Below are 26,222 nucleotides of genomic sequence, written 5' to 3'. Positions count from 1 at the left end.
CACCGGGAGAGCACGGGGAGCGCACCGGGAAAGCGCCGGGAGCGCACTGGGAACGTACCGGGAGAGCACCGGGAGCACACCGGGAGAGCACCGGGAGAGTACCGGGAGCGCACCGGGAACGTACCGGGAGAGCACCGGGAGCACACCGGGAGAGCACCGGGAGAGTACCGGGAGAGCACCGGGAGAGCACCGGGAGAGCACTGGGAGAGCACCGGGAGAATACCGGGAGTGGACCGGGAGAGCACCGGGAGAGCACCGGGAGAGCACCGGGAGCGCACCGGGAGCGCACCGGGAGCGCACCGGGAGCACACCGGGAGAGCACCGGGAGAGCACTGGGAGAGCACCGGGAGAATACCGGGAGTGGACCGGGAGAGCACCGGGAGAGCACCGGGAGAGCACCGGGAGCGCACCGGGAGAACACCGGGAGCGCACCGGGAGAGCACCGGGAGCACACCGGGAGAGCACCGGGAGCGCACCGGGAGCGCACCGGGAGCGCACTGGGAGAGCACCGGGAGCGCACCGGGAGCGCACCGGGAGCACACCGGGAGAACACCGGGAGAGCACCCGGCAGCATTCACCTGGCTGTAGCAGGGCCACGGTGCCCAGGGAACTCATCCACGGGTGAGGCCAGGGCAGGGATGAGCTCAGCCCAGCTGGGAGCCTCCTGCCCCTTCCCAAAACTCGGCAGCCTGTCCCCCGGCCACCGCTGCTGGCCCCAGGGCTGCACAGAGCTGAGCTGAAGGGCTCAGCCAGGCTCTTGTCCTCCTGACAGCTGCCCACAGCTGGATGAGGTGCTGTCCCCTCACGCTGCCCCTCTGGACCCTCCCTTCCCTTTCCAGACCCTTGTGCTGCCTCTGTGCCCAGCCTTGACCGCTGTGGGTCGTGCACATGGCCAGGAGAGCTCCGCAGGCTCTTCCCACCCCGTCCCACTCCAGCCAGCCCCGTGCTGCAGCTCAGAGTCGTTTTTTCACTGCAGCAGCTCAGCAAGGGTCCCTCAGGGATGGAGGATCCAGCGCTGGAGCCCAGCCCAGGACAGCAGCAATGGCACCGCTGGGTCCTTCCTGCACCACGCAGACCCACACTGCTGTCAGAGGGGATGGAAGTTTGGCTGGGGGCTCCTGAATTGAAGCAGTATTTCCAGAACCACCTCTCTCTTCCCATCCTCCTCGCTGTAATGCACTCAGGATGTTAATTAATACATAACTGCTAATACCTTGCATCCCTCTAATGCCTTGCTGATGAGCTTCAAAGCACTTTGCAGTCTCTGGCTACGATTCCCTGCTCTGAGAGGGCAGAAATTGCACTTCAGAGATGTTTCAGGAACTCGCTGATGGTCCAAGGCTGGATCAGCACCAAGCCCCCAGCGCCGGCTGCTGCTGCAGGCCCTGCCCTGCCTTCCCGCAGCCCTCCCAGCCCAGGAGCAGGGCAGGGACACAAGGAGTTAAACACCATCCCGATGGGCTGGTGAGATCATCGGGGGGGGGGATGCTCCATTGTTTATGAGCCTCACCAGAGCCCAGCAGGCAACACCCAGAGGGATGAGGGGCTCGGGGTGAGCTGCCTTGGAGAGGGGCCTCGGCTGCAGCCATCCTCCCTGCTCAGCACGTAAGTAGCAGGGGTGCCCGTGGCTGAGAGGGAGCGGGGTGGGCTCCTGCTCTGCCTGAGCCCCACTGAGGCACCTGCAGCTCTTCCTCGCCCAGCAGGTCCGTGAGGTGCTCTGGGCCAGCCCCTGGCAGTGCTGGGGAGCTGCTCCCGAGGATGCAGGCACCAGCCCAGCCCAGCTGTCCTCCACCACCAAGGGGTCTCTGCCTCCGGCTCCACCGCAGGGGCTTTCAGGGCTGGCAGGGGAGGTGAGAGCCCCTGGCAGCCCGCAGGGTCTCGGGGCAGCAGCAGCCGGTCCGCAGGCACAGCTGCCAGCCGCTCCTGGCTCCGAGGTGAGCAGGGCACGGGGACAGGATGGCACTCGGGCACCCACCCCTGTCCCCACAACCTCCCCGTGCCCTCCTAAGCTGAGCCCAGCAGAGCCCAGCCCTCCTGGGGCTGGCACAGCAGCACAAGGCTGGAGCTGCCCTGAGCCGCTGGTGCTGGGGTCACTCAGTGGCATGCCCAGGGCACCGTGAGTGCCACCAGCCGCCTGCAGCCACCAGAGCCCAGTGACAGCGGGGACAGCAGAGGCACAGCGTGGGGAGTGGGCTCAGCCTCGCTCCCTGGGGGTTTGGAGCCGTTTCCCTCTCGGGGCTTTGGGTGCTGTGCCCCCAACACCTCCCCATGGGCAGTGCCCGAGGCAGACGGGGCTGTGGGGCTGCTCTGCATGGGGAACCTGAGGCACAACAGGTCCCCCACCTCCCTCAGGCTTCACCTTTCTGGGTTTCCTGGGGACCCCGGGTGAGCTGGGTCCCTGAACGTTCATCTCTCTCACTGGGAGCTGACTGAGAGCCACTCGTGATTGAATTTAGCCAGCACGAACATCCCAGGAGAAGTTTCTGCTGAGTTTGTGCACATCCATGGGTGCAGCAGCCTCCTCCCCTCCCGTTCCATGGGCACATGGAGCCTCCAGAGCTGCAAACCCCTTCTGCTGCTGTCCCCTGGGGATCCTGGACTGAGATTAAACACCAGGACCAGATAGAAACCAACTGAGACACTCCAGAGCAGCAGGAAAATCTTTTCCTCCATTCCCCAGGGTTTTGTTTTCCTCCCAGCTGGGACCCAGAGAGGATTTGCTGCCTGTTGGGGTGCCAGGCTGGGCGCATCTCCTGCTGAAGGACAAACCAGCCCTCTGGGTCCCACCCCAGGGCTCTGCAGGGCACGGGTGCTGCTCCTGGCCAGGAGAGCATCAGGAGCCATGCAGGAGGCCCCAGAGGTCCCTGGCTGTGGGGCAGGACCTCGGTGTCTCACAGCAGCTGGGGAAGGCTGAGCACAGCCGTGTGCAGGTGCCTGGAGCTGCCACACGCCCAGTCCCACCAGCCTGGGGCACTGGTGCCAGGCAGAGCAGCGCTGGGCAGTGCCCTGGCAGGGTCTGGGGCTCTCCCCAGCAGGGATCAGGGCAAGGCACATCCATGGGCTGCAGAGCTCACCCGGGCTCGTCCTCAGAACTTTCTCTTCCACGCCCGTGGATTGCCAGAGGGATGGGGAGCTGCAGCCCCAGACCAGGACCCCAAGGTGGGCTGTGCCTGGCCTTGGGGTCCCCAACAAGGAGCCCCCCGAGATTTCCCAGTCCAGAGCCCAAATTCACCACACAAAGCACTGGAAGAGCACAGGGAGGAGAATGCCAGGAGCTCTCCCTGATGGAGAGGGGAAGGAGAGACCCCGGCAGCGAGAGCTGCCCGGGGTTTCAGAACTACCAGATGTGAAACCTGAGACGTGCTCTGGAGGCATTTTCAAGACAGCAAAGAGTCATCTGCTGATTGTCTGCTTCCAACAATGGCTAAAAATCCGGGAGAAATCCGATAGCACTCTCCTGCCCGGCTGCTCAGCGCATCCAGAGCACATCGGTGATGGACTGGGGATGGAGCGGGGGCAGAGCAGCAGCTGGAATTGCATTAGCTCTCCCAAGAGCTGCAGATCCTCCCAGTGCTCCCAAGCAAGCTCCAGGCAGGGAGTGAGATCCTTCATTAGCCAGCAGTGGGCAAAAGTGTGACGGAAAACAAAAGCAGGCTCTGCCAGGAAGAGCTGGGAAAAGAGCAGGGTCTGGGAATTGTGGAGGGAGGGGCGGTTGTGCCAGGAAATGAAGGGGGGAATAAATCCTCTCTGGTGGAAAGGCAAAGCTGAAAGGCAGCTGCTGGCTCCTGCAGCAGCCTGGCATGAAAACTCTGCACACAGAGGGGCAGGGCTGCTGCCCGGGGGTGCACAGTCAGGGTGGCACACTCAGGGAATGGGATGCCTAAAGGATGGAACAGCACATCGAGGTTCAGGCTGCTGAGGTGTGGGATTATTCTGGAGAATAAAGCAAACTTCCTAGCACGAAACCAAATTAAAGTTAGACTTGATCATAAAACCTCTCTGTGATGCACGTCAGGAGGACAAAGACAAGAAGTGCCAGGATGAAATTTCGGGGAAGGGCTGGACTGCACTGGAGGAGCGGGAGCAGAAGGCAGCAGTGCTCCGAGTGAGGTGGGTGGTGGCACCTGGAATTACTCAGGATTTGGGCACTTCCCTGCAGAGCTGCCACTGCTGGGTTTTGGGGGACTGGGCTGACCCCAGGGCAGGTTGTGTAGGTGCCAGCACAGCAAAGATTTTGCCCACGCAGAGCCTCAGGACAGGAGGAGAGGGAACGGCCTCAGGGCAGCCTCAGGGTGGAACCAGCAGGAATTTCCCCATGGAAAGGGGGCTCAGGGATTGGCACTGCCCAGGGAGGGTTGGATGCCCATCCTGGAGGTTTCCAAGGAATTCCTGGAGGTGGCACTCAGAGCTCTGGGCTGGGACAAGGTGGGGATGGGGCACAGGGTGGACTGGTTGTGCTGGGAGGGATTTTCCAAATGAAAGAACTCTGGGATTCTGGGAATCCCTATCAGAAATGTGTCCCTTGCCCTGCCCCTGTTTCCCTGTTTCAACAGAGCAGTGAGAACTCCATCCAGGAGGGCTGCAAGCCCTGTCCTCTGCTCTTGGCTTTTGTTTTGGGCTTGTTTGTCCAAGCCTGGCAGACCTGAAACACCCCAAAGGTGTCAGTAGCACCAGCTCGGCAGCACTGGCCGTGCTGGGGGCACTGAATGACAAAATTGCATCACAGAGCTTGGCAGGGACACAGCTGGAGGCGTGAGGGAGGTGCTGGCTGGCACCCATCCACCAGCATCCCTAGGTGGGCACTGAGCCCAGCGTGGCCCAGCTCTGGGCAGCTTTCCTCCAGCCCCTGGAGCTGTGCCAGCCTTGCAGCCCCAGCGTGGCTGCCCTGACGTGGAACTGGCTCCCGCATGGATCAGCAGCTCCAGGAAAAAAGCCGGGGCTGACGGGCTCTGGGGTCACTCCTGCCCTGGCACAGGCAGGGAGCAACGCCAGCCTGGCATCACCCGTGAGGTGCCAGCTCCTGGAGAGCCATCCCTGCTGAGCAGAGCAGGCAGAGCCGTGGGGGCTGCAGGGGGCTCTGGGTTCCCAAAGGCCACGTGGGCTGAAGGTTTGTGTGGTGCTCAGGGAGAGCTGTGCTGGGCCCTGCAGTGGTGGCACTGCCCATCCTTCTGCCCATCCCACTGCCTGCTCCACCATTCCATGGCTGTGATGCTCTTCTTTCCCTGCAGTGACCCCCAAAACCTCCTCCCCCTCCATCTGGGCTGCCTCACTGCCGAGCAAAGGCAAGCACCCTGCATCCCCCATCACTGCCCTGCTCTGCTCTCTCTCCTCCGTGCCAGGTGTCCTGCTCAGCCCAGCAGCATGGAAATGCCCCCCAAGAGCCCCGAGGACAGCGAGAAGTGCCCGCAGCTCAGGGAGCTGATCACCAGCGACACGGGCAGCACACTGTGCACCAGCTCCCGCAGCGAGTCCGTGTGGACCAGCGCCCCGAGGAGCAAGTGGGACATTTACCACAAGCCCGTCATCGTGGTGTCCGTGGGAGCGGCCGTCTTCCTCTTCGGGGTGGTCATCACCAGCCTCTCCTGCTTCCTGACCAAGAACAAGAAGGTTTACAAGATGTCTGGCCCGGCTTTCCTGTCCCTGGGACTGATGCTCCTGGTCTGCGGCCTGGTCTGGATCCCCATCATCCGCAAGAAGCAGAAGCAGAGGCAGAAGTCCCAGTTCCTACAGAGCCTCAAGTCCTTCTTCTTCAACCGCTGAGGACAGCCAGGACCTTCCCGAGAAGGTTCCCCTGCCCTCCACCGAGCCTGTTGGTCAGCCATGAAAAGAAACACTTTCTTGTACTCCCTAGAGGATTTCACCCCCGTCAGCGTCTTCCCACCACGGTCTCCAGTGTGAAAATCCACTTTGGACTTCATCCAAGTCATCCCAGGAAAAAGGAGCAGGGCTTCTCCGCTGAGCCCAGCCAGGCAGGCCTGGGCTCTGCCTCACCCCCTGACCACAGAGCCCCAAAGTGGCCAAAGCACAGCCCCAGAGGAGCCTGGGCTGAGGCAAAGCCCAGAGCAGCCCAGGTCCCCCGGGAGGCTCTGCAGGATCCCCCAGCAGAGAGGAGCCACAACTCCTGCAGGCTCCCTGATGTGCCAGAGAGGCTGCAGGGTCGGCCAAGCAGCAGGAGGCAGCAGAAGCAGAGGGTGCCAGACCCTACAGAGGGTGCCAGACCCTACAGAGGGTGCCAGACCCTACAGAGGGTCCCAGATCCTACAGAGGGTCCCAGATCCTGCTGGAGGTCTCAGACCCTGCAGAGGGTCCCAGACCTTGCAGAAGGTTCCAGATCCTACAGAAGGTCCCGGCCCCTGCAGAGGGTCCCAAACCCTGCAGAAGGTCCCAGATTCTACAGAGGCAGCTGGCACAGCTGGAGGTGGCACAGCCGTGCTGGCAGCTGGCACAGCTGGAGGTGGCATAGCCATGCTGGCAGCTGGCACAGCTGGAGGTGGCACAGCCGTGCTGGCAGCTGGCACAGCCAGATTAGGGGTGTTGGAGCACACAGGTCCCTTTGCCCCAGGCTCAGCCTGGCCCTGGACTTTGTTTCCTGAGTGGCGCAGGCGTCCCTGGGCAGGCAGTGCCAGCTGGGTGACGGGGCTGTGCCACAGCTGGCACGGGACCCAGCAGAGCTGTTTCCTCCTCAGCCATCCCTCGTGTCACACCATGCCCGGCTGCTGTTTGCAGCCCTGCCCTGGCAGCGGGCACCGGGCAGGGACTCACCCCGAGCTGCTGCTGGGGCAGCCCCAGGCAGACACACGATGGGCAGCGGGGTTCAGCGTGGCAAAGCGGGCAGCACGGTGAGGAGCAGCCCCAGGTGCCAGCTGGCTGCAGGTGTGGGCACAGGGCAGAGCCCTGGCGCTGCATGGATGGATGGAGGGCACCTGTAAACTCATCCTGCTGCCCGGAGCTGTGCCCAGCCAGCGCTGGCACTGCCAGGGGAGACAGCGAGCTCCTGCTGCCCATGCCAAGGAGGAGGAGGCAGTCCGTGAGGTGTCGGTGTGATAAAAGTCACCGAGGATTGAGCTGGATTCCAGACTGGTCATTTATAACCAGAACATGAGCTTCCATTAAAGGCAAACGCTCCCCAGGGACGTGGCTGCTCTGTGTCACATCTCTGCTGTGGGGTGACAGAGTTTGGGGTGCTGTGGGAGGACAAGGAGCGGGGCTGGGGCTGCTTTGGGTGTGGGTGAACACCTCTGTGGGGTCAGGAGCACCCCTGGCAGGAGGATGGAGCTGCGGAGGAGAGGATCCATCACAGGGAGCTCAGCATTTGCTGCCCGGATCTGTGGTGGGACAGGGAGGCAAAGGGACAGGAACGCTAAGGGAAAATCCCATTAACAGCAGGGGGATAACTGTGGGAAAGTCAGATTAACAGGTGGGAGATAACTCTGGGAAAGTCAAATTAACAATAGGGGCATAATTGAGGGGAAAGTCAGACTAACAGCAGGGGGATAACTGAGGAAAATCAAATTAACAATAGGGGGATAATTGAGGGGAAAGTCAGATTAACAGCAGGGGCATAACTGCAGGAGGAAGTTCTGGAGCAAAGTGGGAACTCCCCCCAGCAGCACAGGGGATAAATGCCTGATCACCACCAGGGAGGGAGGGAATTTTGCATTGGAGCCCCCAGCAGTGGGAATTGTATCCTTCTCTTGAAGTGAGCTGGAGCAATTTAGCGAAAGACAGAAGCAGGATAACCTGAGGGCTCCTCACAAGGGTTTCTTAAGGAGCTGGCATAAAATTCACGCCCTGCTGTGGCCCAGCAAAACCCCACAGTGCTGCAGGGAAATGAATTCCTGCCTCGTGCTGTGGCACCACTGAACCTTTGCCTCCTTGGGATGTGGGAGGCTGCAGGGACAGGGAGTATCCGTGGATTTAAACGGTTTTATGGACAACAGATTTTTAAAATAGAGGCAGTAGAAGCAAAGAGAAGAACGTGCTGTTTAAATTCCATGACCTAACAGTGGTGGGTGCTGGAGAAGTCCGTGAGGAGCAGATGCCAGGAGGGTGCAGAGCTCTCCTGCTGTGTCCTCCTGCCATTGCTGGCCAGGGCTGGGCTGGATGGACCTTGCAGCAGCCCATGGGGAAATTCCCACTTTTGGGCTGCTCCCAAGCACCTCCCAAGCCCTGTTTGGCTGCTCCCTGCTTTTCGTCTGCTCTCCCACTGAAGCCTCTTTGAATCCTGCCGTGATGCTCTGGGTCAGACCAAAGGAAAACACGCTCAGAGAAAAGATCAGCTTTTCCAGCAAACATAATTATGTCTGAGTGAAGCAAGCTCAGACGTGGCCTGCCAGCTTCCCCTGTGCTATAAAAAGAACAGGAAACGCATTACAAAAGTCATTATCTCTGCAGAGCAGCTCCAAGGGGAAACATTGCCCCTGCATCTCAAAGGTCGGGCAGCAAACCCGCCCGGCAGGCTGGGGTGGAGAACGCCCTGCTCCAGGTGTCTGAGCTGCCTCATTCCTGGATTCCAGAGCCCTGCTCCAGGTGTCTGAGCTGCCTCATTCCTGGATTCCAGAGCCCTGCTCCAGGTGTCTGAGCTGCCTCATTCCTGGATTCCACAGCCCTGCTCCAGGTGTCTGAGCTGCCTCATTCCTGGATTCCACAGCCCTGCTCCAGGTGTCTGAGCTGCCTCATTCCTGGATTCCACAGCCCTGCTCCAGGTGTCTGAGCTGCCTCATTCCTGGATTCCAGAGCCCTGCTCCAGGTGTCTGAGCTGCCTCATTCCTGGGCTTCCACAGTGCCAAACCTGCCCGGAGACGGGCACAGCCCTGGGCAGAACCCCCTCCCAGGAGTTACATCCTGCCTGGGCTCCAGCACCTAAAGAGGTTCAAAGAGGGCTGGAGGGGATTTTGGACAAGGGATGGGGAGACAGGATCCAGGGAATGGCTCCCACTGCCTGAGGGCAGGGATGGATGAGATATTGGGCAGGAATTGTTCCCTGGCAGGGTGGGCAGCCCTGGCACAGGGTGCCCAGAGCAGCTGTGGGTGCCCCTGGATCCCTGGCAGTGCCCAAGGCCAGGCTGGACAGGGCTGGGAGCACCTGGGGCAGTGGGAGGTGTCCCTGTCAGGGTAGGGGGTTGGAACTGATGATTTTTAAGGTCCCTTCTAACCCAAACCAGCACAGGATTCCAGGATCTCGGTCACACTCGCCCTTGGGGCAGTCAGTGCTGGGATAAAGCACTGCGGGGTGGGAGGAAGCAGGGGACCACTGGTGACTGTGCTCACACGTTCACACCCCCTGAGACCGACTGTGCTCACACCTTCACACCCCCTGAGACCGACTGTGCTCACACCTTCACACCCCCTGGATTCTGCAGCTCCCACAGCCTTCCCCAGTTTGCCAAGGATGCCCAGAGGAAGGACAGCAGAGGTGTCCCAGTGTCACACCGCAGCCTGCACCCCAAAAAGTCCCCCTGGCTGCTCTGAGTCCAGCCAGGAGATTTTGGCTGATGTGGGGACTCCTCAAGGCTTCCTGGAGTCCCATTTTGGGGATGGGCAGTGGCACACGTGGCCTGGTGGGTGCCTCTCCAGTAAGAGCTGCTCTTGGCGGTGCTGCGAGGGTGATGTCATTTTGGCACTCTGGAGAAATTCCTGTGCCTCAGTTTACCTCTGAAGAGGGCAATCATAGGGTGTTTCCAGGTTGTTTCTGGGGTGTCAGAGCCAAGGTCCTGCGGACTTCCCTGGGATGCTCCCACGGTGGATGTCACCCAAAAGTGACAAGTCTGTGTCTCCCATCCCAAACGGGACAAATCTGGGTCTCCCATCCCAAATGGGACAAATCTGGGTCTCCCATCCCAAAAGTGACAAGTCTGTGTCTCCCATCCCAAACGGGACAAATCTGGGTCTCCCATCCCAAATGGGACAAATCTGGGTCTCCCATCCCAAAAGTGACAAGTCTGTGTCTCCCATCCCAAACGGGACAAATCTGGGTCTCCCATCCCAAATGGGACAAATCTGGGTCTCCCATCCCAAAAGTGACAAGTCTGTGTCTCCCATCCCAAACGGGACAAATCTGGGTCTCCCATCCCAAATGGGACAAATCTGGGTCTCCCATCCCAAACGGGACAAATCTGAGTCTCCCATCCCAAACGGGACAAGTCTGTGTCTGCCATCCCAAAAGTGACAAATCTGGGTCTCCCATCCCAAAAGTGACAAATCTGGGTCTCCCATCCCAAAAGTGACAAATCTGGGTCTCCCATCCCAAACAGGACAAGTCTGTGTCTGCCATCCCAGGGCTGGGGCTGGGGCGGATTTGCACCTTTGGGACAGAGCGGATGGGAAGCAGCTGCCCCTGGGCGGGCACAGGGCACCCGGGGCGGGCTCCCTCGGACCCCGCCGGGCCGTGCCCGCAGGGGCAGGGCCACGAAGGGTTAAAGCTGGCTGGTGTGCCGCTGCCGAGGGCTCTGCGAGGTGCGCTGTGACATTCGCACTTCCTCTTGGCGCGGCGGGGATGCTGCTGCGCCCGCCGCGCTGAGCGGCTGCGGTGGCACCATGGGCAGCCGGCGGGGCACGGCCGGGCTGCCGGGGCGCTGCGCTGCCATCGCCCTGCTGGGGCTGCTCTGCGACGCCCTGGGGCTGCTCTTCCTCCTGCTGGGCATCTCGGCTCCCCTCAGCTCCTGGGACTTCTTCGTTTACGGGGGGGCCCTGCTGCTGGCCTTCAGCCTCGTCTTCTGGGTCTTCTGGTACACCTTCAACATCGAGGTGCCCCTCGGGGAGCTGCAGGGCCGCTGAGCCCCGGCGGCACCCAGAGCATCGCCCAGGGGTGAGCAGCACCCAGGAGGGACGGGGATGAGCTGCTGGTGCTGCCAGCGCCAGGCCTGGGGCACAGGACGGGCACAGGTACACTGGGGATGGGGGGCTGTGAGATGCTGGAGCGTGTCCAGGGGAACAGCGAGGCTGGAGAGGGGCCAGGAGCACCAACCCTGGGAGAACCCCCGAGGGAGCTGGGGGGGCTCAGCCTGGGGAAAAGGAGACTCAGGGGTGAGCCCAGCGCTCCCCACAGCTCCTGAGAGCTCCTGTGCCCAGCTGGGGCTGGGCTCTGTCCCCAGGAGCTGACAGATCCAGAGCACACAGTCTCCAGCTGTGCCCAGGGAAATCCAGGTTGGATATCAGGAAAAAGTTTTCACAGAAAGGTGATAAAGTTCTGGAATGGCTGCTGGGGAGGTGGGGGAGTCCCCATCCCTGGGTGTGTTTGACAGAGCCTGGATGTGGCACTGGGTGCCAGGGTTTGGATGAGGTGTTGGGGGTGGGCTGGACTTGATGGTCTTGGAGGTCTCTTCCAACCCAGTGATTTTGTGAATTCTGTGATTCTGTGATTCTGGAATTTTGGGATTCTGTGAATTCTGTGATTCTGTGATTCTGGAATTTTGGGATTCTGTGAATTCTGGGATTCTGTGAATTCTGTGATTCTGGGATTCTGTACCCACAGCTCAGCATGCTTGGGGGTACTTGCCTGGTGTGGGGGATACAGAGGTCCTGGCAGAGCTTCCTGCTGGTGACAGGCACTCTCAGGTGTAATATTAGACTTTGAAGTGCTCTGGGATGGATTAACGATGGACAGGAAGCTGGTTTGATGAGATGAGTTAATTCTGGGAGGGATTTTTGCAGTTGGTGGGTGGCTGTTGTCTGGGGTGTAATTCCTCAGTGCTTCCCAACAGATGCTGCTGGGAGAGGAGGGTCCTGCAGAGCTGCTGCTCTCTGTGACAGCTTTGTGCCTCAGCAGGACAAGGAGCACGAGCCACGCCTGGCCACCCACCCTGGGCAAACAGGGAGAGCCAAAAGCATAATCCAGCACCAGAACCTCTGTGTGAGGTGTGAGGGAGCAAACCCAGCTGCTCCTGCGTGCCCCCATCACAGCCTGGGTGCTGCAGGGAGGCTTTGCCCAACGGGGAATGTTTTCCCAGCAAAGCAAAGGGGAGCAGTGAAAATCCAAGTGAAAGTTGTGTCACCAAGGCACGGCTCTGATGTGCTGCAGGAGCCTGGTGACAACTGCTGAGCACACAGAGATGGGGACAAAGTGCCAGGCTTGAACCTTGGCTCTGAGATTAGGCCTTGTTAAACTCAGGCTTGTCTGGAACATGCCTGGCTGGTTTGGCAGCCACCCAAGGGGCAGAGAGGTCAGGTCCTGCCTGGTATCTGCAGCCTGGTCCTGCTGCAGGGATGGTGTCCTCCTTCCTGCCAGCACCTGGGGATGCTCTCCTGGGAAACAAGTGGAATAAGTAAGTGAAATAAGTGAAATGAGTAAGTGAAATAAGTGAAATAAGTGAAATTAAATAAGTGAAATAAGTGAAATAAGTGAAATCAGGAGCAGCCCCACAGTGCCTGGAGCTGCTCATGGCAAAGGAGGTGACAGCAGAAGATGTCCCAGCCATGCCCCACAGCAAGAACCAGCCAAGGAGGATGGGTTTGAGCAGAGAAGGAGGCAGAGAGGAGGCAGAGGTGGGGGAGATGTCCCCAGTGCCACAGGGTGAGTGGCAGAGCACAGCCAAACTCAGCTCACCGCCAGCATCTGAGCCGGGCCAGTGTCCCAGGCAGGGGCATTGCAGTGACATTCCCCACCAGTGTCCCAGGCAGGGACATTGCAGTGACAATCCCCACCTGTGAGTCGCAGCAGGGATAGCTGAGATTCTTTTTCATCATTTCCTGATTTCCCCTTGATTTCCTCTCTCGTTGACAGTGGCCATGGGGACAGACCTGGTTTCCCTGGAGTGGAGGTTCCTGTGTGACCCACGCTGCTCCCCAGCCCAGGGTGCCCAGGCCAGGAGTTGAGCCTTGCCCTCACCAGCTCCCAGGGGGTTTTTCCACCCCTGTGCCCTTGGCACTTGGTCCTTCAGGAATTTCCTTGATGTGCCTCGGGATAAGAAGCTGGGACAAGCCCCAGCGGGATCCTGCAGCTGCAGAGAAGGAAGGGCAGCAGCAGCCCACACCCTCCTTTATTTGCTCGGGGTTTTTCATTGCCAGTGCCGAGCCCGTCAATGCAGCCCGTAAAACCCGGCCGGGGCTCTGCCACCACGCCAGGCTGTCCCCTGCCTGGCTGTGGCACTCGGGGACAGCATCCAGGGAGCCCAGAGGGGCCTGGGCCAGTTCCACGGGTCCCTCCTGCCCCCGGGTGATGGGGCACAGCCTCCCAAGCAGAGCTTCTGTGGACAAAGGCACTGCCAGCACCTGGGACCGGCTGCTCCTGTGCCAGGGCATGGTTTGGGCATGGATTGGGGATGGGGAGGGGCAGAGGGTGATTCCCACATGGAAAAATGCTGCCAGCCCTGTGCCTGGACCCCTGGGATGGGTGCAGGGGGTGGAGGCAGTCCCGTGGAAGGGCAGAGGCTGCCAGAGCACCAGCACAGCCTGGGAGAGCAGAGCCTGGCACTGCCCTGCTCGCGGGTTTTCCCCTCTCTGAGCCCCCCCTGCTCTGTGACAGTCCCCAGCTCACCTGGGCCGTTCCCCAGCAGGTGAGTGTGGGCACACGTGCACAAATCAAGACCAAACCCATCTGTACTTGTGTGCAAGGTGCCTTCAGCATCCCCCACCTCCATCAGGCTGGCTCAGGGTGACAAAGGGACAGGCAGGACGTGGTGGCTTCAACGTCCCTCACGCACAGGCAGGAGCAGCCAGCCAGGCCCAGAAGGAAAGGAAACCTCCCAGCTGTGTGCCCACGGCAGGGACCGTGAGATTCCTCCTGTCGTGACCCTGCACACCCCAGCACCCCCAGAGCAGCAGCTCTGATGGTCCCCAGCGTCCTTCCCATGCCAGGGATGCCTCTCCTTCCCTCTCCTGCTGTCCCTGATCCTCAGGCTGGGCAGAGCCCACTCCTGACAGCCCCAGTGGGAGAACAGGAGTGGCTGAAGCCCCTGTGGTCGCTGCACTGGGAGCACTGGCCCAGCCCCAGTGAGATATTGACCCAAGGGCTTATTTTTCCCTCTGGGGTTTTGTGGTTTTGTGCTTGCTCTGCTCCAGCCTGGGGGTGGTTCCGGATCCTTGGGCTTGGCACAGCCCCTGGCCATGGCACCGAGCCCACGTGGGCACTGGGAGCCAGAGCTGCCTCTGCTCCCTGACCAGTCTGTGCTCCCCGGACACCCCAGTGACACCAGTGGCCCAGCAGCGCTGAAAACACAGCCCCAAAATGCTGTGGGGTGGCTCCAGGAGTCCCCTCTGTGACCTGCCCCTGCTCTCAGCAGCCCGGGCTCCTTCCCACCCTCCCCTGCCATGGATCCCTCACTGGGCACCGGGACAGGGACCAGGGCAGCCCTGGCAGTGCCAGGGGTGTGCTGGTGAGTCTGGATCTTCCAGGCAGGGAAAATCCTCCTGTTGTGCCCCAGTGTTACCAGCCTCACTCGTATCTGGAGCTGGGCTGATCCTGAGTATCCCTGGGCATCCCTTTGGCACCCCGGAGTCTGCTGGGGCTTCTGCCTGCTGGGAAATGAGCCCCTGAGTCCCAGTGCTTTGATTCCACAGGCCTTTATTGAAGAGAACTTCCATTTCTGAGCTATTATCAGGGGTTTTTAAGGCATTCACATCTCTCACATCTCCTTTCACTCTGTTTATAGGGAGAGAGGAAAGGACAGGCGTGGATGTCCGGAGGGAGCAGAGGAAGAGGAGCAGCTCCCCACAAGGACTCTGCTGTGCTGCCCTTGCACAGCCAGCACGGAGGGAGCTGTGTCACCCTGCTGTGCTGGGGACACTGGCACAGCTGCTCAGGACAGCCCCTGAAGGGTGGGCACCCCCTGAAGGGTGGGCACCCCCTGAAGGACGGACAATGGGACACGGATTCATTCTTTCCCCTGAAAATAGAAAATCATGTCGAGAGGATCTCCGAGGTTTCCGAGGTTCCTGGACACTGAAGCCGCTGCCAGGAGATCGGGAGCCTTATCAGCGCGATAAGCGGCTGTGCTATCTCCGCAGCCCTGCCCAGCGCCCCGGGCAGTGCCAGCCCTGCCAGGGCAGCCCGCCAGACCCGCACATGCAGGAAGGGCACAGCCCGCAGCAGGGGTTTGATGGAATAAAGGCTCTGGGCTGCCCCTGCTGCCTCCCGAGCCGCCTTTGCCCGCGGGCTGGCGAGGCACCGGCGCCCCTGACCTGCCAGGGAACCCCAAACTCCTGCTGCAGCCGGCTGCTGGGGTGGGGGGCCAGCAGGATGCGCACATCCTGGAGGAACAGGTTCTGCCAGGCTGCACAGCTCCAGCCCCCCGAGCTGCGGCTCCCCGGGCGGGTCCAGCAGCGCCGAGCTGCGGGGATGGGATCGGGGCTGCGGGGATGGGCTCGGAGCCAGGGGGATGGGATCGGGGCTGCGGGGATGGGATCGGAGCTCCGGGGATGGGATCGGAGCCAGGGGGATGGGCTCGGAGCCAGGGGGATGGGATCGGGGCCACGGGGATGGGATCGGAGCCAGGGGGATGGGATCGGGGCCACGGGGATGGGATCGGGGCCACGGGGATGGGATCGGAGCCAGGGGGATGGGATCGGGGCCACGGGGATGGGATCGGGGCCACGGGGATGGGATCGGAGCTGCGGGGATGGGCTCGGAGCCGGGGGTCCGAGCTGCGGGGATGGGATCGGAGCTGCGGGGATGGGCTCGGAGCCGGGGGTCCGAGCTGCGGGGATGGGATCGGAGCTGCGGGGATGGGCTCGGGGCTGCGGGGATGGGCTCGGGGCTGCGGGGATGGAACCCGAGCCGCGGGGATGGGTCCGAGCCGCGGGGATGGCTCCAGCCCTGCTCCTGTCCCCGTGATCCCTCATTTTGGGATGCCCACCCCTGCCGTGGGCACTGGGGTCACAGTGGGACAGTGGCTGAGCCCCCCAGGCACTGCCAAGCCTGTGGGCACAGAAACCACCCGGCTCTGCAAGGCCCAGGAGAGGAACCCACCCAGGGCCGTGGAGTGGGCAGTGGAGAGAGTGGACAATGGGAAAGGACGGACAATCGGACAATGGAGAGGGTGGGCAGTGGAGAATCTGCCACGTGCTGGAGATGGAGCCAAGAGGATCTTGGCTGGAGAGCCCCAGGGGTAGGGACAGCCAGGTCGGTGTCACCCATTATCCGTGTCCCACACCGGCCTGGCCCAACCCAGCCCCAGTCCCAGCCTCAGCCCCAATTCCCAGCCCCAGCCCAGCCCTAATCCCAGCCCAAATTCTAGCCCAGCCCCAATTCCAGCCCAGCCCTAATCCCAGCCCCAATTCCCAGCCCAGCCCCAATTCCCAGCCCAGCCCCAATTCCCAGCCCCAATCCCAGCCCAGCCCAGCCCCAGCTCAGGCCCAGTCCCAGATCCAGCCTGGCCCAATCCCAGCCCCAATCCCAGCCCCAATTCCCAGCCCAACCCCAATTCCCAGCCCCAGTCCCAGCCCAGCCCAGCCGCAGCAGCCGCGGCTCTCCGGGCTGGAGCCTGCTGCTCAATTATTGATGGCCAGCTCTGGCTGATGGAGCTGGGGCTCTCTGAGCCTCTCCCTAATGGAGCTGCAGCCGTGCCTGCCCAGCCGGCACTCCTGGGCCGCCCAATTCCCACTGCTGCCATCCCCGTGCCAGGGCAGTGCCACCTCCTGCCGCTAACGAGGCGCGACGCAGCCTCTGCCGGGGCTCTGAGCTGCAGAGAGCAGAGCTGGGCTGGGCCAGGGCAGGGCTGCTCCGTCGGGCAGTGGCACACGCTGGCACCTGCCGGGATGGTGATGGAGCAGCCACAGCCCAGCTGAGATCAGCCCGGGGGGAGCAGGGCACAGCTGGCACAGCTGGGGCACAGCTGGGGCACCGCACGGGCTGCACAGAGCCCAGCTCTAGGCAGAGGAGGACAGGGGGTGGCAGGGACAGCGGGGCTGTGCCAGCCCCGGCTCAGGGAGCAGGGTGGGCTCCGTGCCTGCAGGGCCATCAGCCGGGATCTGAGCGCAGCCCGGCCTTCCCCAGCTGCGGGAGAGCCGCCGCTGCCTCCCCGCACTCCATCAGGCAAGAATTGGCAATAATCCACAGGCAATTATCGCCCTAATGGGCTCTTGGGTCACCTGGCTGTGCACGCCGCTGGGCACGGCCTCGGGTGACCCCTGCCAGGCAGGGGCTGGGGGCTCTGGGCTGCCCTGGCCGAGCAGTGCCACCCCATGGGAAATGCTCTCCTGGCCTCCCTGGCTGTCCCCCTGCCCGTGCCCGGCCCTGGCACAGCAGCAGACGCCCCCAGCCCCTCCCAGCGCTGCCGCTGCAGCTCTGCCAGTGCCCACTGCCCTCCCAAATATCTCCGGGGCTGCAGCCGCCCTGTGCCCCCTCCCACAGAGGGGCTGCTGCCCTGGCACCCTGCAGGCTGCCCAGGCAGATAATAATAATAGGGTTTATTATTAAACAATGGGGCAGGGACACGTCATGACCAGGTCAGCATTTCTTATGAAACAGGGTTTCCATTCCAGTGCGGTGTCTCAGACACTTTTCACACAGGGCCGGGGTCACGGCACCCCAGGCTTGGGTGGGGACACTGGCACAGGGCTGGGGGAGTGCAGGAACATCACAGCGAGCAGCAGGGCAGCAGGGCAGTGTCCCCAGCTGTGACCCCAGGCATGGCAGGGGACACCAGCAGCTCCCCTCCCCACACTGCTCCCCCTCCCCAGCCCCACGCTGTCCTGATTTGGTGCCCTGAAAAGCCCTGCCCGGTCCCAAAGCCACCTTGATGGCACTGCTGACCCCGTTTGTGCCTCCCTCAGGAGCATAGGAACCCTGGGCCAGCCCTGTGCCCCACTGCCACCTCCCATGGGGGACAGCCAGGGACGTCCTGCTCACCCTGGGGTGACAGTGGGAGATGTCCTGCTGGGGCTGCCTGTGGGGTGGGGTGAGCTGGGCTCCCCTCCCACCCCATGGCGCTGCAGGCAGGCTGGCAGAGGGCAGGGTGAGCTCGGCAGGGCCAGAATCACTCTCGCCATCCTCTGGTCCGCCTGTCCTCATGCCCGGCAGCCGCAGGCTCTGGATTCTTCATCCCAGGATGGAAGCTGTGAGTTTCTGCTCCAGGCTGGCTGCATCTCCATGATCCCGATGCCCTGGGAGCTCGGGGACCTCCAGAGCCCCACAGCCTGGACCCCCAGAGCCCCTGGCTGTGCCCGGTGCCACCCAGAGCTGGGCAGGAGCAGCACGGCCCTGCAGGTGCTGTCCCAGCAGGATCCCTCCACAGACACCCTGCAGAAAGCCACCAGCAGGCTCTGGCTGGCCGTATCTTAACCAGAAGGGACAGAAAATGCCACCAGCGACACTTCGAGCAGCTGGAGACCCGCAGGAAGGTCTGAGAGCCCGCTCAGTCCCCGGCCAGATGAGAGAGCTCCACCCGGAGCCGCTCCTGGGCGTTCTCCAGGAGCCCTCGGAGAGCGGCTCCAGCCCGGCTGTGTCCCGGCAGCAGCGCCGCCCCCGCGGGGTCCCGGCGGGGCTACACGTCCCTCCTGACCAGCAGCAGCCAGGGCAGCACGGCCGCCAGCAGGGCCACGGTGAGGACGAGCATCACGGCCAGGGCCATGGGGGACTGGCAGCACCGCAGCCCCAGCGCCGCCTCCTCGCCGCCGCTCCCGGGCAGCGAGCCGCGCTCCGCGGCCACGGGCGGCGCGCCGCGCTCGCCGATGATGAAGATGTGCGCTTCGCGGGCCAGCGGCCCCGCCGGGCACCGCTCCGGGCTCTGCAGCGGCACCACGAAGCGGCTGGGCACCAGCAGCGCCTTGCTGGCCTCGCCCTTGGCCAGCTGCGACAGGGAGGACGGCGCCAGAGGCACCGGGCCGGCGCCCTCGGGCGGCCACGGAGCCTTCTTCTCGCTGAGGAAGGTGACGAAGCGGCACACGGGGCACACGATGCTGCTCTGGACGCGCCCGTCCAGCTTGGCCGACAGCAGGCACTTCACCAGGCAGTCGTGGCAGAAGGTGTGGCCGCAGCTGAGCCGCCGGTGCGTGGCCTCCAGGGGCTGGAACTTCTCGTAGCACACGGGGCACTCGGCCGGGGCGGCCTCCTTGCCGGGGCAGGGCTCGGACATCGCTGCTGCGCTGGGAGAGGCACCAGGGCTTAATCAGGCACCGTCCGTCTCCTCCTCGCTGCTCTCTCGGCACTGCCCTTCGCCCTCTCAGCGTGGCATGGCTGCCTGGCACGGCTCAGCCCGGCTCAGCCTCCCCGCGCTGCCCCTGGGCAGGGATGGTGGGAGGCTCTCGGCTCCAGAGCCCTGCGGGGCAAAAATCCCTGGCTGCCAGAGCACAGGGGCAGCGGGCTGAGCCCCTGCACAGAGCCGTGCCTGAGGGATTCCTGGTACAGAAATTCCAGGCCCAGGCTGTGCCATTCCTGGTACAGAAATTCCAGGCTCAGGCTGTGCCATTCCTGGTACAGAAATTCCAGGCTCAGGCTGTGCCATTCCAGGCTCAGGCTGTGCCATTCCTGGTACAGAAATTCCAGGCTGAGGCTGTGCCCTGCATCTCCCCAGGCACGAAGGGAGAGGGCAGAGAGGAGGAGGGAGAGGGCAGAGAGGAGAAGGGAGAGGGCAGAGAGGAGGAGGGAGAGGGCAGAGAGGAGAAGGGAGAGGGCAGATGTCTGGTTTAGCCCTCCCAGAGCAGCTCTGGAGCCAGACCTGCATGAAGCTGCAGGTTTTTCCAGACCTGGTGGCGTTTCCACACCCCGCCCAGCCTGCAGCCCTTTTCTCACGCAGGACTGTGCCGTGGGCACCCTCCCAGCCCATCTGGGGTGCTGCCATCCTCCTGCAGGGCTGTCGCCGCTGCCCCGGGCACCGGGAGCCCCCTCCCCAGGCAGGGAACAGCCCCGGGCTCCTGCCCTGGCTCGGGAGGGATCAGGGACGGCTGCTCCCTCCCTCACCCCAAAATCTCCTTACCTGTGGGGCCCCAGGACAGCGGCCCCTCCATGCAGGGCTGTCCCCAGGCACGGGGCTGGCCCGGGAGAGCTCGGGGACAGCCCGGGGACAGCCGGGGCGGCCGCGGCTGAGCCGGGCGCGTTGCGCAAAGGCTGAGCGGGGCCAGGGCAGGGCCGGGCCGGGCCGGTCCCGCGGAGTGAATGCGGAGGAACCCGTCCGCCTTTAAAGGCTCCCGCCGGGCCAGGGAGGGGGCGAGAGCTGCGTCAGGCGTGGGGAGGGACTCGGGCACGGTCCTGCCTGCCCGGGTCACTGCAGAGCCCGGCACTGAAAGGGTGCCCGGAGCCTGCGGGGCGGCGCGGGGTGAGCTGCACATCCTGCACGGGTCCTGCACGGGTCCTGCACGGGTCCTGCACATCCTGCACGGGTCCTGCACGGGTCCTGCACGGGTCCTGCACATCCTGCACGGGTCCTGCACGGGTGCTGCACATCCTGCACGGGTGCTGCACGGGTGCTGCAGCAGGGCTGGACTACTCACCCCCGCTGCCCGTCCTTCACCCTGCCCTCATCTTCCTCACCCCATCACTGCCCATCTCTCACCCTGCCCTCATCTTCCTCACCCCATCACTGCCCATCTCTCACCTGCTCTCATCTTCCTCACCCCATCACTGCCCGTCCCTCTGCCTGCCCTCCTCACCCCCATCACTGCCCCCCTGCAGTCCCACCGGAGCCCCGGGTGACACTGAAGGGCCCAGCAAAGCCCCCCGAGTAGCCACGGGGGGCTCTGCTCTTGTGTCCCTGCCCGGGGGGCTTCCAGCCCCTCCCCAAACCGAGCTCCAGGCGCAGCAGGAGCTCCACAGGCTCAGGGCGAGCAGCAGCCCCTCCTTGGCCACCCCAGCACCTGCGGGTGGCTCATGAGCCACCTCTGGCCACGGGCAGGTGGAACCTCCCAGAGAAGGTTCCTGTCACCCCACCCGTCCCCGAGTGCCACCTGTGCCTCGGCTGCCCAGGAGGGCTCTTCCCTGCACAGCCCTGTGAAAGCTGCCCCAGCCCAGCACTTTGGAGCCCCCCTGGCACCCCCAGCCCACCTTTCATCTTGCAGGGACCTGGACGCTGTTTGCCACACCGAGGAGGCCCTGGCATGCACACAGCGGCCCCAGGGCATTCAGGAAGGTGCCAGGGCTCTGTGGGGCAGAGGGCAGGGGCTGACCCTGGCACCCAGAGCCCGGTGAGAAAGGCGGGCAGTGCCTCCGTGGGCCGGGCAGGCTCGGGCAGGGCCGGGCGTGGGCAGCAGTATCAGTCACCGTGGGCGCAGGGCGCACGTGGAAGTGTGGGTGCAGCCCCACAGGGCACCCCGGGGCCCTCAGGGGTGCCTCGCCAGCCCTGGGCCCTGTCCCTGCCTGCAAGGGCACCCTGAGCACAGCAGCACCTTCCTCACCTCCCAGGCTCGGGGTCGGGCTGCTCCACTCCCCATCCCAGTTCTCCTATCCCAGTTCTCCTATCCCAGTTCTTATCCCAGTTCTCCTATCCCAGTTCTCCCTATCCCAGTTCTCCCTATCCCAGTTCTCCTATCCCAGTTCTCCCTATCCCAGTTCTCCTATCCCAGTTCTTATCCCAGTTCTCCTATCCCAGTTCTCCCTATCCCAGTTCTCCTATCCCAGTTCTTATCCCAGTTCTCCTTATCCCAGTTCTTATCCCAGTTCTCCTATCCCAATTCTCCCTATCCCAGTTTCTCCTCTCCCAGTTCTGTGGAGAGCATCAGAAAGTGAAGGTGAAACCTCTCCAGGGAGGTTTTGCAAGGGCTGAGCTTGCACCTTCCCTCCTGGGACAGACAGACATCCCCTTCTCCGTCCCGGCATAGACAGACAGACATCCCCATCCCCTCCTCCCTCCTGGGACAGACAGACAGACATCTCCATCCCTACTCCCTCTGGCAGTTGCTCGCACACACACAGATTTGGGGCAGATTTGGGGCAGGTTTGGGGCGGGTTTGGGGCGGGTTTGGGGCAGATTTGGGGCAGGTGTGGGGACAGTTTGAGGCCGGTTTGGGGCGGGTTTGGGGCGGTGAGCACTCCCCAGCCCCAGTTTCCCCCTGCTGGCCCGGCTGGGTGGCAATTCCCGTTTCCCATAGCTCGGATGCTCCCCGCAGTCGGAGCATGAGCTCACGGCTCTGGGCACTGGAGAAACGAGTCTGCCTCCCTGGCAGCCTGCACCACGCCACAGCCCCGGGGCTTTGGGCACCTGGAGCCCTGCCAGCCGCCTCCCTGTCCCCAGGCCGGCCCTGCTCTGCTCCCTCCAGCAGCAGAAACCTCCTGAGGGACAGGGCTGAGCCTGGCAGCGCCTGAAGGACGAGGAACCAAGAACAGAGCGAGTCCCTGAGCCCTGCCTGGGTGTCCCTTGGGTTTGAACAAGCCCAGCTCGTGGCCAGTGCTTCAGCCCCCAGAGCAAGGCTCCAGCACCCTTGGGTGCAAGCAGGAAGGGGGCTCCAGGCTCAGCTCCTCTCCACACACCACAATGAGAATTTCCTGCGCTGAGCTCGTGGCTGCCGGGGACCAAAGGACATTTCTGACCCAGAGGAGGACGCAGCCCTCGCCGAAGGGTGGCCGAGGTCCCTCTCCTGCAGCCCCAGCAGCGCCTGGGAAGAGCTTTGCAGCCTCTGGCAAGGGCAGGAGGGTGCAGAGGCAGCCCCGGGGCTCCACAGCAGCACCTGAACTTTCCCCTGGCTGGGTGCAGAGGAGGACAGTGAGTTATGGGAAAGTGTTTATTTTCAAAGCACATTTAAAGCCCCAAGATTGCTCCACGTCTGAGCCAGGAGGTATGACAGGGCTCGGTATCTCCATCAAATCCACGCTGCAATTCCCTGGGTCCTGAATGAGGAGCCAGGGACATTTCAGTGTCCCCCATCCCTGCACTCAGCTGGGGCTGGGCTCCTGGAGGAAACCCCAGGTGGAATTCTGGCGGCTGGGCTGGGCTGGGTGCAATCCCTGCCTTGGGAATTGTGTAAATGAGTGATCCCCAAAAGCTGCTGAGGGCTCCCCTGCCCTCCTGTCCCAGAGCCAAAAATGCTCCATGCGAAGGTGGCTGCTGTCCCTGTCCCGTGTCCCCGTGTGGGCAGGGCTGCTCGCAGAGGGGAGGGCAGGCTGCCCCTCCTCTCTCTCCTCCATCCTTCCCCCACCACGCCTTTCCCATCCCTCTGGGGGTGCCTGCTGCGTGCCCCATCCCTCCCAGCTCACAGTCAGTCCTCCCAAACCCCCCAGCCTTTCCCCTGGCCGTGTTCAAGCTGCAAAGCTGAGGTTTCACAGGAGTTTCTGCTCGACTCATTCTCCTCCCACCCGTCCCAGCCCCAGCTGGGAATGCGGTGAAGGCAGGAAAGAGTAAATCCATGTTTGAGCCCAGCCCAGGGGGAAATTCCCAGCTAAAGAAGAAGTTCTGTGAAGCAAAATTAATTTTCCAGGGCTGCACTGTGCTGGTGGAAGGCCCAAGAGTTCTGGGCCCTGGGTTCTATCCACTTCCATGCTGTCAAAATAAACTCAAACAGCTGGAAAAGCTGGACAACTTCAGGGGAATCCGAGCTTTTCAAAAGGAGCACAAGCTCACCCATCTTCCCCCACTCTTGCTTTGCTTGAATTCGAGTGGGGAAATCAGCGTTTTTTTCCTGCTGGGGGTGTCCATTCTGCTCCTCAGGCACCCGGCAGGATGGAGCCCACCAGGAGGACCCCCCTGCAGCCCAGGCAGCCCAAAATGCGCAGGGAGAGCTCCGGCTCAGCTTCTCCTGCGGGGGTTCCGCCGTGCCCAGGAGATGGTGCTCTCGGACGGGCTCTGGCACCGGGGAGCCGAGCAGGGAGCGCTGGAGGGTGCCCAGGTGAGGGGGACAGTCCCCAGCAGCCGCCCCTGCCACCGGCATCGAGGGGACCTGCTCTTCCTCCATGGGGAGAATGCTTATCCCACACAAGGAACAGCTGGCTGTGACCCCAAACAGCTGGATGTGCCCCCAAACAGCTGCCTGTGACCCAAACCCTGATGTAACCCCAAACAGCCCGGGGGTCCTGCCCAGCCCCAGACCCTGCAGCCCCTCCCCGGGGTCGGGATGGGGGGCAGCAGATCGAGGGGGAGCACGGCCCGATTGTCCCCTTGCTTGTCACCGTGCCCCGGTGCCCACCCAGCCCCGGTGGGACTCACAGCAGCCCGAGGAGAGCCTGGCACTGCCCCTGTGACCCTGGCAAGCCAGCGCTGCCACCCCAGGGACGCGGTGTCCCGGTGTCCCCAGGCACTGCCCGCCTCCCCCTGGCTGCCCTCCCGCCAGGCAGCTCCCTCCAGCCTCCTGCCAGCAGGGAAGGTGTAGAAACCCCACAGTTCCAGCAGAAAACCCACTGGGATTGGGGTTTGGAGCCTTTTGCCCAAGCGGGATGCTCCCCGTGGCTGCCCAGGGGTGTCAAGGTTTGGGTTTTTCCTTCCAGCCCGGCTCCTGCAGGGCTGGGATTGCAGAGATGCTCCTGCCTCTAACGGGAACACGCGCAGGGCAGCTTCTCAGCCCGCAGCAGCACAGAAAGAAAAGCTCAATAATACCGAATACCCAACATTTAATGGTATTTCCAATCATCTGAAAACACAGTGCTGTGAGTGCAGAGTTTGCGGGCAGAGCTGCTGCAGCCCCTCCAGGGTCACTCCGCTGCCAGCCCAGGTGGGTTCTGGGCAGGAGGATGCTCAGCACAGGGTGGCAGAGGGCAGGAGGGCTCTGTCCCACGGGCTCCGCTCTGCATTTGGCTGCCTGCAGTCAGAATAAGGGAAGGATATTTATATTTCTATTAATAGAAATAAGGAAAATATATTTGTATATATTTATATTTATATATTGAGTCTGCAGTCAAAATAAGGGAAGAATATATTTCTATTTCTATTTCTATTTCTATTTCTATTTCTATTTCTATTTCTATTTCTATTTCTATTTCTAGTTCTAGTTCTAGTTTTAGTTTTAGTTTTAGTTCTAGTTCTAGTTCTAGTTATATAGTTGTAGTTATAGTTATAGTTTAGTTATAGTTATAGTTACAGTTATTTATGATTGTATTTATATTTATTTATAGTTTTATGTTTATAGTTCTATTTATATTTATCCTGCAGTCAAAATAAGGGACATCAGGAAGGATTTCTGCCCTGGGAGGGTGGTCAGGGATTGGAACAGGAGGCTCAGGGAAGCGGTGGCACCACCACCCCTGCAGGTGCCCGAGGAACACCTGGAGGTGGCACTCAGTGCTCTGGGCTGGTGAGGAGGTGCGGCTTGGGCACAGTTTGGATTCCACGGCCTTGGACAACCCTCCGAGACGGAGATTAACGAGCAAATCGCCCCTCTTCCCCGAACAGCAGCCCCAGCGCCGATTTCCCCCTGCCCGACCTTCCCAGCCGCCTCTCCACGCTCATCCCCAGCTGCAGCCGCATCTTGAGGGGCCGCACGAGTGGATCCGCAATTCCCAGCCCATAAGCCCTGCCCGGAGCCCCTCACCCGCCCTGTCTGCCCCCTGGGTCTCCGCAGCAGTGCCCGCAAACCCTCCCTGGCTCCCACGCACTGCGGGCCGCCCGCAGCTCCTCCCGCACCCTTTTTGGCCGCAGCCCGCGTCTCCCGGGGGTCGCTCGGGGCGGGTTTGGGGGGGCGGCCGGCGGAGGCTGCGGCAGGAGCCGCTTTGTGCGGCCGCTAATGCTGAGCGACGGCTCCTTTGTGCTGCCCGCAGCGGCCGGCCCGCGGCGGCCGCGTGGGAACAGCCCCGCACACAAAGGGACAGCGGGGCCACCTCCGAGCGAGCATCCCCCAGAGCGCTGTTAACCGGGCAGGCAGCCCGCACCCCGGGGAACGCCTCCCGCAGCCCGGGGAACGCATCCCGCACCCCTGGGAACGGAGCCCGCACCCCTGGGAACGCAGCCCACACCGCTGGGAACGCATCCCGCACCCCGGGGAACGCATCCCGCACCCCTGGGAACGCATCCCGCACCCCTGGGAACGCAGCCCACACCGCTGGGAGCGCATCCCGCACCCCGGGGAACGCCTCCCGCACCCCTGGGAACGCATCCCGCACCCCTGGGAATGCATCCCGCACCCCTGGGAATGCATCCCGCACTGCTGGGAGCGCGTCCCGCACCCCTGAGAATGCATCCCGCACCCCTGGGAATGCATCCCGCACCCCTGGGAATGCATCCCGCACTGCTGGGAGCGCATCCCGCACCCCTGGGAATGCATCCCGCACCCCGGGGAACGCAGCCCACACCGCTGGGAGCGCATCCCGCACCCCTGGGAACGCATCCCGCACCCCGGGGAACGCATCCCGCACCCCTGGGAACGCAGCCCACACCGCTGGGAGCGCATCCCGCACCTCCCGCACCCCGGGGAGCGCAGCCCCGCCTGGGCCC

General features: G+C 62.7%; 4 protein-coding genes across 4 annotated transcripts in view; 2 read left to right on the top strand and 2 right to left on the bottom strand.

Moving 5' to 3' along the window:
• Positions 1-26,222, bottom strand: part of LOC110475147 (TBC1 domain family member 24) — a 186,240-nt gene that overhangs the window by 18,477 nt on the left and 141,541 nt on the right. The gene's annotated exons all lie outside the window — the stretch shown is intronic.
• Positions 1,482-7,132, top strand: PIRT (phosphoinositide interacting regulator of transient receptor potential channels). Its single transcript, XM_085556904.1, has 2 exons — positions 1,482-1,605; positions 5,340-7,132. Exon 2 carries the CDS (start codon positions 5,362-5,364, stop codon positions 5,758-5,760), a length of 399 nt encoding a protein of 132 aa, XP_085413030.1. The 5' UTR covers positions 1,482-1,605; positions 5,340-5,361; the 3' UTR covers positions 5,761-7,132.
• On the top strand, positions 10,451-14,848 carry TMEM238L (transmembrane protein 238 like). Its single transcript, XM_085556903.1, has 2 exons — positions 10,451-10,884; positions 14,589-14,848. The coding sequence occupies exon 1, from the start codon at positions 10,537-10,539 to the stop codon at positions 10,774-10,776; it is 240 nt and encodes a 79-aa protein (XP_085413029.1). The 5' UTR covers positions 10,451-10,536; the 3' UTR covers positions 10,777-10,884; positions 14,589-14,848.
• Positions 17,377-20,021, bottom strand: RNF222 (ring finger protein 222). The gene is made up of 2 exons (XM_085556902.1): positions 19,851-20,021; positions 17,377-19,020 (listed from the first exon to the last, which is right to left on the bottom strand). Exon 2 carries the CDS (start codon positions 19,008-19,010, stop codon positions 18,420-18,422), a length of 591 nt encoding a protein of 196 aa, XP_085413028.1. The 5' UTR covers positions 19,011-19,020; positions 19,851-20,021; the 3' UTR covers positions 17,377-18,419.

This window comes from Lonchura striata, chromosome 18, assembly GCF_050655825.1.
Source record: "Lonchura striata isolate lonStrDom1 chromosome 18, ASM5065582v1, whole genome shotgun sequence".
In the NCBI taxonomy this organism is placed as follows: Eukaryota; Metazoa; Chordata; class Aves; order Passeriformes; family Estrildidae; genus Lonchura; species Lonchura striata.
This window is presented reverse-complemented; position numbering and strand designations above follow the sequence as displayed.